Here is a 13604-nt window from a genome sequence, read left to right as displayed (position 1 = left end):
TCTTCTGCCTTTTCTAGATAAGGAAAGCAAGGCATAGAAGGGTAATTAAGTTGCCTGGAAACATGCAGCTAAGCAGTGGAGCCAGGATTCAGATCCTGGCAGTCTGGCTGTAGACTTTGAACCCTTAGCCATGGGGCTGTTCAGCCTTTCCAAGTGGGAGCTGGAGGGGGGCCCAACATCAGCCTAGACTCCCCCCTCCCATCATGGGGTGCCCCCTAAGGCACTACTATAGGCCCATAAGGTTCTGCAGAGTCCAGAGTGGTGAAAAGGTTGATGGGGGGCTAGGTCACTTTGGGGGTGCTCACCGGGCTTCCAGAGGAACAGGGAGAGCTGGGCTCACTTGCAGTCTTGCACTGATGCAGTGGGATTTCAGGAAAAAGCACCAAAGTATTAATAGGTGGGGCCCCTGGGTCACCAAGAAGGGGACAGCCTAGGGATTTGTCATCCAGCTGGAGGTGCCTTGGGGATGCCAGAGCCCTTGAGGCAGGTACTGCCCCACCAGGGTCTCGGGAGTGAGGCTTGACTGCCCTGGGGCCCGCCTTGAACAGGGAATGGCATCATGAAGAACAATCTGGAACAGGGAGTCGAGAGATGCCTCCAGTCCCAGCTGTGCCCTCTCCAAGCATGCGTGACCTCAGGCCAGTCATGAGCCTCCCTGAAGCTCAGTTTCCTTGTTTCAGAAACAGGGATAAGCACAGTACCTCTTTGATGAGATTGTTATAAAGACAGAGAGAGTCATAAAAGGTGCTTAGAGCAGTGCCCGGTATATAATTACTCTCATAATCACACATCAAAGGGTACAGAGCCCCTCTCACTCCCAAATCCTCATCAGAACCCAAGGGGCGCTTTGGGTCAGCAGAGGTGCCAAAGCAGGGAGCCTTCTCTCCAGCACCCAAGAAGTGGGGAGCCTCCAGCACCGTCCTCAGGAGGGATACCCAGAGGAAGCAGACACTCTCACCCATCCTAGGCCTGGGGAACGACAGTCAGTTTTGCCCCATCACAGGTACAGCAGTTCCAGGACGTGGCCTCCCGCCTGCAGACGGCGTATGCTGGGGAGAAGGCAGACATCATCCAGAACAAGGAGCAGGAAGTGTCTGCCGCGTGGCAGGCACTGCTCGACGCCTGTGCCGGGCGCCGCACCCAGCTGGTGGACACGGCAGACAAATTCCGCTTCTTCAGCATGGCCCGAGACCTCCTCTCCTGGATGGAGAGCATCATCCGGCAGATCGAGACCCAGGAGAAGCCCAGGTGAGAGCAGCATCCCCACCCCTGGACCACTTTGTCCCAGAGGCTGGAGGACCGGGATGCCAGCCCGTCCTGGAGAGGTCTCCCAGACTGTGGGCACGCAGGAATCCCCAAGGGGCACCTGAGGCTGGGTCCAGGCAGAATCTTAGTGGCTCAGCTGCTACTGGGAGGACTGACCATTGCAGAGTAAAGAGAATCCTGAGAGTGCTGAGAAACACATCTGTCATTCAGATTCTATCATGGGGCACAAGTGGCCACGGTTGTCAGTGAAAATAAATAGTTTATACATCAAAAGCTGGGCAGGTCCAGAAGTGGTCACTCTTCTCCTAGCACGGGCTTTTGGGGACCTTTTCCCTAAAACTCGGGAAAGGAGCTCATTGCCTATGAGAGACAGAGGCAGGTATGTGGGCAGTTGGCCAGGATTGGAACTCACCACACACTTTGTGCCCATCTCCGGCCCTCTGCCTCTAGGGCGCCTGTCCTGGTGGTCAAATTTTTTGTTTTTTTCAAATTTTTATATTTAACATCTTGACTGAGCTTATGATTCACATGCCACGCCCTCCAGCCACTTAGAGCGTGCTGTTCGCTGTTTGTTTTGCATGGTCACAGCTGGACAACCATCGCCCCTGTATAAGTTTAGGACATTTTCATCACCTCAAAAAGAAGCCCGGTACCCCTTAGCAGTCATCACCCCACTCCTATCTCTTCGCAGCCCTTGGCGCCCTCTAATCAGCTTTGTGTATCTAAATTTACCTATTGTACACTTTCCACATGACTGTGATCATAGAATGTGTCGTCCTCTGGGACTGGCTTCTTTCACTGTCCACAGTATTTCCAAGGTCCATCTACGTAGCATATATCAGTACTTCATTCCTCTTTATTGCCAAATGTAACATTTCTTTGTGTGTGTGTGGTTGCTGCACCCCTGCCCGTGTCCTAACCACTGGCCGAGGGAGGCCACTAGGGCATCAGTGTTCCTGCTGGACCGGGCAGTTGGCAGGACTTCCTGGCTGTCCAGAGAGAGAGGAGGGTGTGGGGTCAGACTCCCAGGCAGATGGGGGCCCCCCCTCTGATTGGGACTTGATGTCAAGTGGCCAGAGTCACCCCAAGTCTCCCTTTTCACCAAACTCCCAACCCTGCCCCTCAGGGACGTCTCCTCGGTGGAACTCCTCATGAAGTATCACCAGGGCATCCAGGCGGAGATAGAGACCCGCAGCAAGAACTTCAGCACCTGCCTGGAGCTCGGCGAGTCCCTCCTGCAGAGGCAACACCAGGCCTCAGACGAGGTGGGCCAGCGGGACGGACACGCGTCCTCTCCTGTTCTCGCCTCCGCTCCTGCCAGGCCAGACAGCTTCCTGGGAAGGAGCCTGTGGGCCATAGAGGCTCATCTTTCTTTCATCCCAGGAGCACTGGGGCTCTGTGCTGACCCAGGGATTTACAGCCTCACCAAACCCATTCAAGGAGCTGGCTGCTTCGAAGGGCTAGTGGGCTCATAACCCTCCTAAACCCTCTCGTGTGCATGCTTTGGGCTTGGCAATCCCTGCTTCCTGGGTGAGACACATTTAACCCCAGAGAGGTTAAGTAACCTGGCCAAGGCTGCTCAGCTGGCAGGGCCAAGACTTGACGCCAGGGCTGTGTGACCAAGGCCGGCCGGCTTTGCAGGGCCCTTCCGCACACCGCCTCCCTCAGCGGGAGGAAGGGTTACCAAAGCCTGAGCTGCCTTCCCTTTCTTCCCGCAGATCAGGGAGAAGCAGGAGCAGGTGGTGTCCAGGAGGGAGGAGATGAAGGAGAAGTGGGAGGCCCGCTGGGAGCGGCTCCGCATGTGTGAGTGAAGCCTGGGAGCCAGGCAATTGGGGAGGGGTGGGTATGGGTGCGGGGAGGGGTGATGACACAAGGCGGTGGAGGAGACAAGGCCCCCAACACACACAACACCACTCACCAGCAGAACTCAGGGCCAGGAGCCTCAGGGGCTGGGGGGAGGAGGTTCACGGAGAAGACCCAGCAGACACGGTCATGGAAGCCCACCTCTGACAGCCAGCACCCACTCCCTGTCTACCCTCTGCCCCCACCCCCGCCTCCTGCTGGACTGGCATCCCCATAGAGCTGTGGCCTCTCCCGGGGTCAGGCTAAGGCTCTAGTGCATCCCAGCTGTTTGACCTGTGGTGTGTGCTGCACAGAAGGGGTTCTGTCCTCCGCGGCTGGAGACCAGAGGGGTGGGGAGAGCCCACCAATCGGGTGGAGGCTGCACAAAGACCTGGACTCTCCCATGGCTGCTTGTGCACGTCTGTGAGTGAGTGAGACAGCCTGGGAAGACAGCCCAGTCCGCCCAGCCACCCGCCGGCTGCACCTCTGTCTGTGAGCGGACCTCCCCTAGGCCCCCTAGGTCCGGGGGCGCTCACAGACCCCAGGCCTTGTTGTCTTGGCAGTGCTGGAAGTGTGTCAGTTCTTCCGGGACGCCTCCGTGGCCGAAGCATGGCTGATCGCCCAGGAGCCCTACCTGGCCAGCCGGGACTATGGACACACGGTGGACAGTGTGGAAAAGCTCATCAAGAGGCATGAGGCTTTTGAGAAATCTGCGGCCAGCTGGGAAGGCCGCTTCGCTGCCCTAGAAAAGCCCACCACGGTGAGCTGGCCAGGGGTGGCCCAGAGTAGTGGACAGCCTTGGGGGTCCCTCCAGTCAAGAGTTCTTAGGCGGTTTTGGGGGACCTGTGGGCAATGTAAAAGGCTGAGCAAGTGGGGAGAGCAGGAAGGAAACAGGAGTGGGAGGAAGGATGGACTTTTGAAGGCAAGAGACAAGGGGGGCTGATTCTGGAAGGAACAAACATCAGATATGTTGGGTACAGGGAGCTTCTTTCGGGGAAGGCTGTCAGAGCAGGCCGCCCTTGTGGCTGCTCTGACTCCTTGGCCTTTCCCTTCCCTAGCTTGAGCTCAAAGAGCGCCAGACCCCAGAGAGAACCGAGGAGGAGCCTGGGTGAGTGTGGGGAGGACTGGCTGGAGCACTCTGCTGAGGGGGGGGCGAGGGGGAGGGGAAGGGCGATGCTTCTACTCGAAACAGGCCCCCTGACATTTTGACACACCATATGTGACCTCTCAAACCTGGGCCACTAGTCAGAGAAATCCAGAGTGTCTGGAGCTTAAATACAGAAAAGAGACTTCATTTCCCCCCAGTCCTGGGTGTCCTGGAGTCCTCATGGGGAAGGATGGGAGGCGGGCCATGGCTGCTGCACCGTCGCCCCCTGTTCTGGGAACCAGCTGAACATGTGTCCCAGAGGCCGGGCTGCCTGGAACCAGCCTTTTCTGAAGCATCTGCCTTCACTTTGCAGATTGTGGAGCTGCAGACTTGGCTTGTGTTTTTTGGGGAGGAGGTTGGAAGCCAGGCCTTGGAAATGGGCTTCGGCCTCCAGCCTCGTTTCTGAAGTGGGACATTGTTTTCCGTAGGCTTCAAGAGGAGGAAGGCGAGACAGCAGGGGAGGCTCCCCGAGGTCCCCACCAAGCCACCACTGAGAGAACATCCCCGGTCAGTTCCCTGTCCCGTTTGTCTAGTTCCTGGGATTCATTGCTGCCAGAGACCCATCGTCCCGACTAGGCTCTGCGGGGGCAGAAGGCCAGGATGGGTACACCCCCACCCCCACCCCCAGAATCCTTCCACCACTTTTCCTTTTTTACTTAGCTTAATTTCTAGAATAATTCCCCTCCTCCCCTCAATCAAGAAGAAACTGACATGCCAGCCCACTGACATGACTCTCTTAGTTTGGTTTTATGTGGTCTAATAAATTTTGTTATATAAACACATCCCCATCTCCATCAGGGGGAACAGTTTATACAGCAGGGATGATCCCCTTTTATACACTGTCCTTCCCCCCAACATTGTCCCTAATTCAGTACCCCCTGCGCATGCACACATCCACATCCACACATACTCACAAATGGGCCGTGTGGTTTCCCTGCCCCAACCGTGGCATTTAGGGGAGTGAAGTGGACACGTTCACCCTCGAGTAGACTCCTTCCACTGAAACAGAGGCCCCTCCCCACTTTGCATCTTCCTGGCCTGATGCCTGTGGGTCAGTGAGCTGGAGACAGAGATGATTCTGAGGCAAGAATAGACTTGAGGGAGCCCTTCGGGAGGAAAAGAGAGCCACAGGGATTCTGCCTCAGAGGTCTCCAACTTGTAGAAGGGAGGATGGAGAGGAGGTGGGTACCCAAGGCCCAGATGTCTCCAGGGCCTTTCCTGGCAGATCCTTTAGCTAAAAGGACCCAGGAAGTCTATGCAGGAAGTCTGGGAGGCTCTGACCCCGGTTTTGGGGAAATGTCCTGGGAGCCGCTGACTGAGAAGAAAGCAAGAACCCAGCATGTGCCTTGCATGGCTTTGCCACTGCGTGTCCACCACCTGTGCAGGTACCCAGTTGAGCTTGCCTGAACCTTTAGGAGTTCTTGGTGGAAATTTCTGGTATGACATCAACCCCAGAAAAATGCATTTCCTGCGCAGAATCCCTGTCAGATCTAGATTTCGGCCGTTCCCGCACTTCTGAGACACACACACACACACACACACACAACACAGACACATACTCTGAGCTGCCTCCAGCCCCACCAGAGGCCTCCCTTTCTGAGCTGCACCAGCCCATCATGTCCAGCAGAGGGCACTCCTGAACTCCCTCTGGAGGGTCTCTCCCAGGAGTTCCCTCTGAAGATCCCATTGTGGCAGTGTGGGGGTCTCCAGTGAACTTCGCCCTGGCCCCTCCTTTCCCAGAGACAGCCTCACTGGAAGGAGAGAGAACTCTGGTGGGGGCTGGCATGGACTGCGGACACTGGGGCTGTGACTGTTCCTGCCACCTGCGCTTCAGCTGTGCGTCCCTGTGTGTCTGTGTGCGGTGGTGTCCCAGGTCTGCAGGTTCCTTTGTGACCACCTGAGCGATCCATCCATTGTCTGTGTCGTGTACGTCTGTGCAAATGTAATTACATGTGCATCAGGGCCACCTCCATCCAACACCTGAATGCCGCTGGATTTGGAGGGAATAAAACCTGCTTGGACCTGAGTGTCTCTCTGGAAGGAGGAGTGAGCCCACACTTGAGACCCTTCCCAGAGAGCCAGCCACCCTGCCAGATGGGGCAAGTGGCCTGTGCACGGTACCAGGAGGAGACCAGATGGCAAATCAAATGAACACCAGGCCCAAGGCCTCATGCAAACAGATTTCCTGCCGCTTCTCCTTTCTGAGCCCTTTGTTGAGTTTTCATGAGGATCCACGGAACTCCAAGGGGGAGAGTGGGATACCCCTTTGTTCTTTGATATGAGAAGAGTGGAGAAAGAGTCCCATGCAGGTTGGAAAACCTTTCCAGAAGCTGCAGGCCTCTCCCAGGAAGGCTGGCAGCAGGAAGGTCCGCTGAGCCTTCTCTCGGGCTAGGCTTGGTGCTCGTGCTGTCCTGTGTCTGCGGTCTGGTGTTGGTGCCCCGTGGGACAGATCCCTGCTGTGTGTGGTCTGGTGTTGGTGCCCCGTGGGACAGATCCCTGCTGTGTATGGTCTGGTGTCGGTGCCCCGTGGGATAGATGTATGTACTGTGGCTCCCCGTGAAACCCATCACCAGTGCATGCCAGCTTCCTGCTTGGGGGAGCAGACCAGGCACCTGAACCCCTGTCCGGACTGCTGCACAGCCCACAGTGACCACCCTGCCAGCCCTACCTGCTCCTCCTTTCCCGGGTGTGTGCACACACACATACGCACAGGCAGGGGCTGGAGCGCTATTCCACGCATTCGGTTTTTTCCTCAAGCATATCATTATCATACAATCCATTGCCTCCATCACCTCCTAGCTTTCCATGTTAGAGCATGTTCTGATTTAAAAAAAAAAAAAATCCATTCTACAGGTAAGTATGCAGGAGTGCGTGAGATTAAGAAGAAACAAGTTTTCACAAATGGCAAAATTCCTGGAGTGAAATTTTGGAAGTCTAGATGTTGGGTTCCAGTCCTTCATTGCAGAAATGTCATGAGAGATTTTAGACAAACGTCCTAATCCTCCTGGGTCTCCTTGCCCTTTATAGATCTCTCTCTGCAGGATTACAGAAAGTCCAGAACGTTCCTGAATGTGAACCATGTACCTAAATAAAAGGAGGGTTGGGAGAGAAGGGTTTCTCCATTTTCGTGGTGTTCTCAGCTCTGAAGAACCTGGTTCAGTGGTCAGGTGCCAGCTGGCGTGAGGCTGGAGATGGGAAGAGATGGCAAAGGGCTAGGGTGATTTCCTTGGTTGCCTGGGGAAGAGAGGAAGGCAGGGTTGAACCTCTGCTCCTGCCAAGGCCAGGAGGTGGACTGAAGGGCTACCCTGAAGGTGGTCCTGGGGTAGCAGAGGGGGGCCTGGCAGCAGGCTGAGCCTGCCCCCTCCACACCCTCCACGTTATGTGTCTCCCCTTCACCCTGGGTGCGGCTCTGGGGAGGGCTTGGAGGTCCCGCTAAGCACCCTCATCTGCTCGGCTCTGGCTGCCTGGGAATCCTCAGTGTAACATTTGTGGTGAGATGCAGAGGTTGATTTATGGAGAAGAAATGGTATTGCAGAGGATCCGAGCCAACCCAGGCTTGGGGGCCCAGCCCCGGGGGCCTCTTCTGTGCCCTGTGCCTGCTCTAGGACCTCTCCCAGTGAGCTGCTGTAATGATGAGCGAGAACCCTGAAAAGGGTTGGTGCTTCTAGTGGGCTGCCACAGCAAGAAAGAATCTGCCTTCGGGGTTCACTGTTTTGGGGCAAATGTGCCCTGTCTTACTCTGAGCCCCAAGGATGGATTCCTCTGTGGTGCAGGGACTCTGGGGCCAGGCCTCTCAAAAAGCAACTGCCTGGATGCGTTTCATTGTCAGGCCTTCATCAGGTTGTCAGGGAAAACTCTCTTAGCCAAGCACAGCTCACAGACGTCACTCTTCCCCTTGACCTTCCAAGTCTGCCTGCAGCTGGCTTCCCTGAGGGAAGACTTGCCAACTCATCTGGGATGAATAGGAGGGTCCAGACCCCCAGGTGCCTTGTCTGTCCCTTCCAGAGCCTTGGAGGTTGATGTGGCTTCAGGCAAGTTGCCAGCACTTTCGAACATGAGGGATGGTGTCCCGGGACTGAGTGGGCACTGGATTGCAGCTGCTCACCTTTCAGCCAGTGCCTGGTGGCTCCAGCTGCTAAGGTGGTCCACACCTTAGCAATACCCACCCACCGCACCCCCCGCCCCCAGCCCCCAGCACCAGCCTCCGCAGCAGGCAGCCTAGAGCTTTAATCAGCTGCCAGAGGCCAGACTCTGACGTCCTTGGAGGGAAGGGATGTGGGTGTGGACGCAGCAGCTGTGCTGCTTCTTGCCTGAGCAAGCTCTCTCCATCCTTTCTACCGGATCGTTTCTCCCCTCCCACTCCGAGGCCAAGCTGAGCTGCTGGTTCAGGCGTTTTTGCAGCGAAGGCAAATGGTGTGTTTGTCCATAATGAGCAGACCCGGTCGGGAAAGAACATCAGTTTTCCCACGAACCTGGGTGTGTCTGTCTCCCCAGAATGCCTGAGTCAGCGTGGCAGGGCTGTGTCTGCCTACAGCCTGGCACCATGCCCTGGCACTCTGGGGAAACTGGCTCTAGGCTCTTTCTGGACATCTGTCCGAGGCTGGGTGTGCCCCACTCTCTATGCTGAGGTTGGGCGTGATCTTCCCATCCCTGCTGCTCAAAGGCAACCAACCCCTAGGTTTGTCTGCCAGTCCATGTTTCAGAGCATCCCAGATCTCGATAGACCCAGCATGGGACTCAGTTAACACTGAAGGCATCTCAGAAATGGGGTTGGAAGTTGCCAACTTGACCACTGGGTGTCAGATCCAGATGGGGGAGTCAGTGTCTTCCTTTTGGTCTGAATGCCTGGCTCAGAGACATCAAGCAGCTTCCAGTTCCTCATGGTAGGGACCTGAAGAGCCCACACTGGTGATAGAAATGGCGAAGACAACCCTTGCGGAAGCCTCATTCTCTCCCCCAGGATGGTCAGGGGGGAGACCTTCCCTGTCCAAAGGGACCCTGCGCACTCCCCTCCCTCCCCCTCACTTCACCTGGTGGCCTTCTGCTGTGTATCCCTCCCTTGTCTTCCCTGGTTTCCAGTGGCTGGATTCTCACCACAGTCCTTCATCTCTTAGTTCAGTTCAGTCGCTCAGTCATGTCCGACTCTTTGCGACCCCATGGACTGCAGCACGCCAGGCCTCCCTGTCCATCACCAACTCCCAGAGTTCACTCAAACTCCTGTCCATGGAGTCGGTGATGCCATCCAACTGTCTCATTCATCTCTTAAACATCCTCCAGAAGAATTCTAACAGTCGGCCCCCAGGGCACAGGGCTGAGCCACTCTGCTGCCCTTCCCACTCCTCATGAGAGCTTCTCCCCTTGGCCCCCAACCTGGAGGACTCCCCACCTGGCCGGCCTCAGCTCTTCCCGCGCATTTCCCTCTGTTTAGAAACAACTCTGTTCTCTCTTCCGGCATTTGTCTCTGCTCACCCTCTGTTCCCATCTCTCTGGCTGCTCTCAACTCTTCTCTTGCAAACAAGTGTCTTTTGAACAGCCTTCCCAGCCTGTCTGCTGAGAGCCTTCTCACCCAGACAATAAAAGCCCAGACCACAGACATTTAGGGAAGGAAGAAGTTCTCGGCTGCAGAAATGGCCACCTTCCCCTCCCTGTTGTCTCGCGGGGCTATTTGGTTGCCTGAGGTATTCAAGCCTAGGTCTTGTGTGGCCCCCAGCCCCTCTTCTGGCCCTTTTCGGCATGGCTGTGACATAGTCCCGCTGCCTCAGCCCGTCAGCCACGCATCTTCTGTAAGCCAGACTCCCCTTTAGACCATGAACCCCATTGGATAGCCCCTTTTCCCGAGCAGTAGTGCCTCCCCATCTCTTGCAGCAGGACTTAGTGGGAAGAGCTCAGGGTTTGGGACCAGACCACTGCATCCTCAGCTTTCACTCAGTAGTCATGTGACTCTGGGCCCGTTACTCATTCTCCCTGGCCCTCAGTTCCCCTCGTCTATGAAACAGGCGTACTGATGCCCACCTCTCAGAAAGGGTGAGGACAGCAAAAGAGAATATAGGTAGAATGCCCAGCAGGCGACTGTCTTCATTTTCCCTTCACTCTTTTCTCCTTCTCTCACCACAGTCCTTCATCTCCTAAACCTCCCCCATAAGAATTCTAACATTCGTTGCCAAAACCCTCCCAAACCAGCCTTCCTGCAGCGCCCCTCCCCAGAGACCCCCTACACACACTCGAGGCGCAGTTCTTGCTGTGAGGTAGGTGGGCAAGACCTCTCACAGCTAAGGTCGAATAGTCTTTGTTTGGGATGCATCCCCATACCCCGTTTCTCATTTACCAGCATTTCCTTCAGAGAGAAGTTCACATGCATTTCCTTGCTTGTTCATATATCTGGGATCACTGAGCATCTTCTAGAACGTCTCAGAGACCCTGTGGTCACACCCCAGGTGGTTTTTCTCCCTGGATGGAGACTTGGTTGTCTGTGTGCGGGCCCCTTATGCCACCTGCTGGCTAGGTCTGGAACTACACCTTCAGCCCCTTTATTCCGCATAAGAAATGGACCCATCCTGTCCCCCTCCTTTTCACCTTCTTGAAAGTCCTCTGGGGAGGAGACATCTACCTGCTTTCCCCTGCCCAAGTCAGCTTCCTAGCAAGGCAGGACCCTACAAAGTCAAGCATACAAGACTCTGCAAAGACTCTGAGGTGGCCACGCCCTGCCCGTCAGGAGCTCAGGCCTCTCCTTGTCTGATTACAGTTCTGTGAGGTCCTAAAAGGCTCTCCTGTCTGTGGCCTTTCCTCCCCTGATGGTCCCACAGCAGCCAATACTGCCTGTCCCCTACCCTACTCCAGCAGCCAGCACACACACCTAGCTCAGATGAGCCCTACCCACCCACCTCAGATGCACCCCACGCACCCATCCACCAGTCCCCTGGGCCCCCACACCAGGGAACAGAAGCTCCAGGCTTATTCCAGGTGCCATCTCAGGCCCTTCTCTCTCCTGCTCTTACTCCCACTCACGGTCTAAACTCCCCATCCCTCCTGACCCGACACCCAGAGTTTCTCCCAAGTAGCTGGATCCTCCTTTTTTCAGAGTGTCCCCAGCTCCTCTGGGCAAGGGCTCTAGGCTGGGCTACCCCTCAGGTGGAATCTATGCGTCCTCCTGCTGACCGAAGGGCCGGAGCAGCACGCCTGCCTTCTGCCACGTATCACGGAGGATAGAAGGGAGTCAGATCGTCTCAGCTATCCAGGGCCTTTGAATAGAGCCTGCCTGTCCCTACAGCACACAAGTAGCCGACCCCCTCCTGGTGTCTGCTGTCCACTGATCCCTCTGCCTGCAGAATCTGTATCAGAGTGCAATATGGTTCCTGGGACAGCAGAAGTGCCTGCCCTGCTCTCTTAGAAGCTGGCACAGAACATATTCACCCCTGGAGACTATAAAAGGAGGACCCTTTTGCCCAAGCCATGCCCCTGTCTTTCTGCTGTGTCCCTTCCCCCAACCCAGGAGGGAGAGACGCCCTGGGTCTGAAAGGAGCAGCTGCCACCAGACCCCTCGCCTCCACCTAATTCTTGGCTCTCTCCTCCTCAGGCCTTGGCCTTCAGGGTAGAGAGACGAGGATGTGTTTTAAATTGTCTCCATGTGAATAGTCAAGGGAACAGAAGAAATCTTTGCATACATCGGAAAACCCCTATTTTCCAAAGCCCACCCACGACCTGGCTGCTTAACTTTTGATCACACTGGCCATGGGCTCTGACTGTCCCTGCCAGGGAATGTGGATCAGGCACCCATCAGGAGGAAATAGACAAAAGGTGAAATTAAGTCGGGAGGCAGTCCTGGAAAAATGTGTTTTCAGAGGAGACCTCCCAAAAGGAAAGGAGCATGGAAATGAAAGTATAGGAAGAGAATGTGGACACAGAAGCCTGTAGTAAAACCAGTCCCAGGAGGGCAGAGGCTGAGTGAGGGGGTGAACAAGGCCGAGAGGTTCTGCTGGGTTTCCCTCTCAACATCTGCCACGGCATCTTCCATGACCCACCAGGGAGTCCGGAGAGCCTGGCCCATTGCCAGGAGGAGCAGAGGGGCCAGCTGGGGAGAGAGGATGAAAGGCTTCACTACCTCCCCGACCTCTATGCCTGAGTCAGAGGGTTGGCCTGACTGGGTGCACAGAACCCAGGCTCCCAGACTCAACCTGCCACTCCCACCCTTCCTCCCTGCTGGAGGATGGTCCAGGCAAGGCCTTAGGGCCTCCAGATCCTTGTGGTCGATTCTGGCTCATTGCCAACACTCAAACATATAAATCCTGCAAGATGCATAAAGATGGGTGTGGCCCAGCCACAACTCTCCAGAGGCCCTAAGACAAGGAAAAGATAAGAACCCTAAGGACGTGATAAAAAGTCAGGCCTGCCCAATTCTTCAGTGCATGCTCTTAACTGGAAATGAAAGCTGTATGACCCTGGGTAAGTCACTTAACCTCTGAGCTCAGACTGTCTCATAGATTGAAGGTGTTAGACTAGAGTAGTGATTTTCAACCTTTTCCAGCCATATTATTCCTTTCTTTAAATGGGATCTTAGGGAACCCCAGATTAGTTTGTTGACTAGTCCTAATTTAGAAAAAGTTTGGTCGCTCAGTCGTGTCCGATTCTTTGCGACCCCATGGACTGCAGCCTACCAGGCTCCTCTGTCCATGGGATTTTCCAGGCAAGAGTACTGGAGTGGGTTGCCATTTCCCTCTCCAGAGAATCTTCCTGACCCAGGGATCGAACCCGGGTCTCCCACGTTGTAGGCAGACGCTTTACTGTCTGAGCCACAAGGGAAGTCGTTTAGTCCTAATTTAGGGGATGCAAACATGACCAGCTTTACATTTCTTCCAACCACTGCCGTCAAACATCTCCACTGAACCTCCGCGTCCCATTCCTTGGTGCCAGCTCTGGCAGACATTGATCATTTTTAACTGTTAAAAAGTCCAATCAGTCTCTTTCAGTTTGAAGCTTTGATCTGATGTCCAGAATGGTACTCAACTCCTCTCATTCTCCATTTCTCTATTTTGGATTTGATCCAAGGTCTGAAGGACCCACAGTGGGAAACACAGGGTCTGCTCTTTCCTGGCTCCTCCCCGGCACTCTCCTGGGCCTCCATCTTCAGCTGGGACAGAGTAGAAAAGAGGGCAGTGTCTCCTTACTGCCTGAGGTGGTTCTGGTCCTCCTGGGCTTTCAATGGCCTTGGTCCCCACCTGCTTGGGGACTACAAGACCTTTCCCACCTGGTGCTGTAAGGTCCTCAGCAATCAGACCTTTGAGGCAGAGTTCTGGACAGATGTCTCCAGCTAGGCTGCCTTCCTGGGTGCTTATTTGGCACATAGGAGACCCAC

General features: G+C 55.4%; 1 protein-coding gene across 3 annotated transcripts in view; it reads left to right on the top strand.

Annotated features, from left to right (window-relative positions):
- SPTB (spectrin beta, erythrocytic) overlaps positions 1-13604 on the top strand; it is a 138822-nt gene that overhangs the window by 113945 nt on the left and 11273 nt on the right. For 2 of the 3 annotated variants that reach the window (XM_055538352.1, XM_055538350.1), the window contains exons 27-32: positions 1004-1248; positions 2393-2531; positions 2985-3069; positions 3672-3868; positions 4167-4216; positions 4684-4762. In XM_055538352.1, coding sequence (XP_055394327.1) covers positions 1004-1248; positions 2393-2531; positions 2985-3069; positions 3672-3868; positions 4167-4216; positions 4684-4762 — 795 coding nt within the window. Of the gene's footprint in view, positions 1-1003; positions 1249-2392; positions 2532-2984; positions 3070-3671; positions 3869-4166; positions 4217-4683; positions 5038-13604 lie in introns of those variants that run through there. The other variant, XM_055538353.1, reaches the window with a different exon arrangement.

Source organism: Bubalus kerabau, chromosome 10 (assembly GCF_029407905.1).
Source record: "Bubalus kerabau isolate K-KA32 ecotype Philippines breed swamp buffalo chromosome 10, PCC_UOA_SB_1v2, whole genome shotgun sequence".
Taxonomy (NCBI): Eukaryota; Metazoa; Chordata; class Mammalia; order Artiodactyla; family Bovidae; genus Bubalus; species Bubalus kerabau.
Note: the sequence above shows the minus strand (reverse complement) of the source record. Positions and strands in the feature narration are given on the sequence as shown.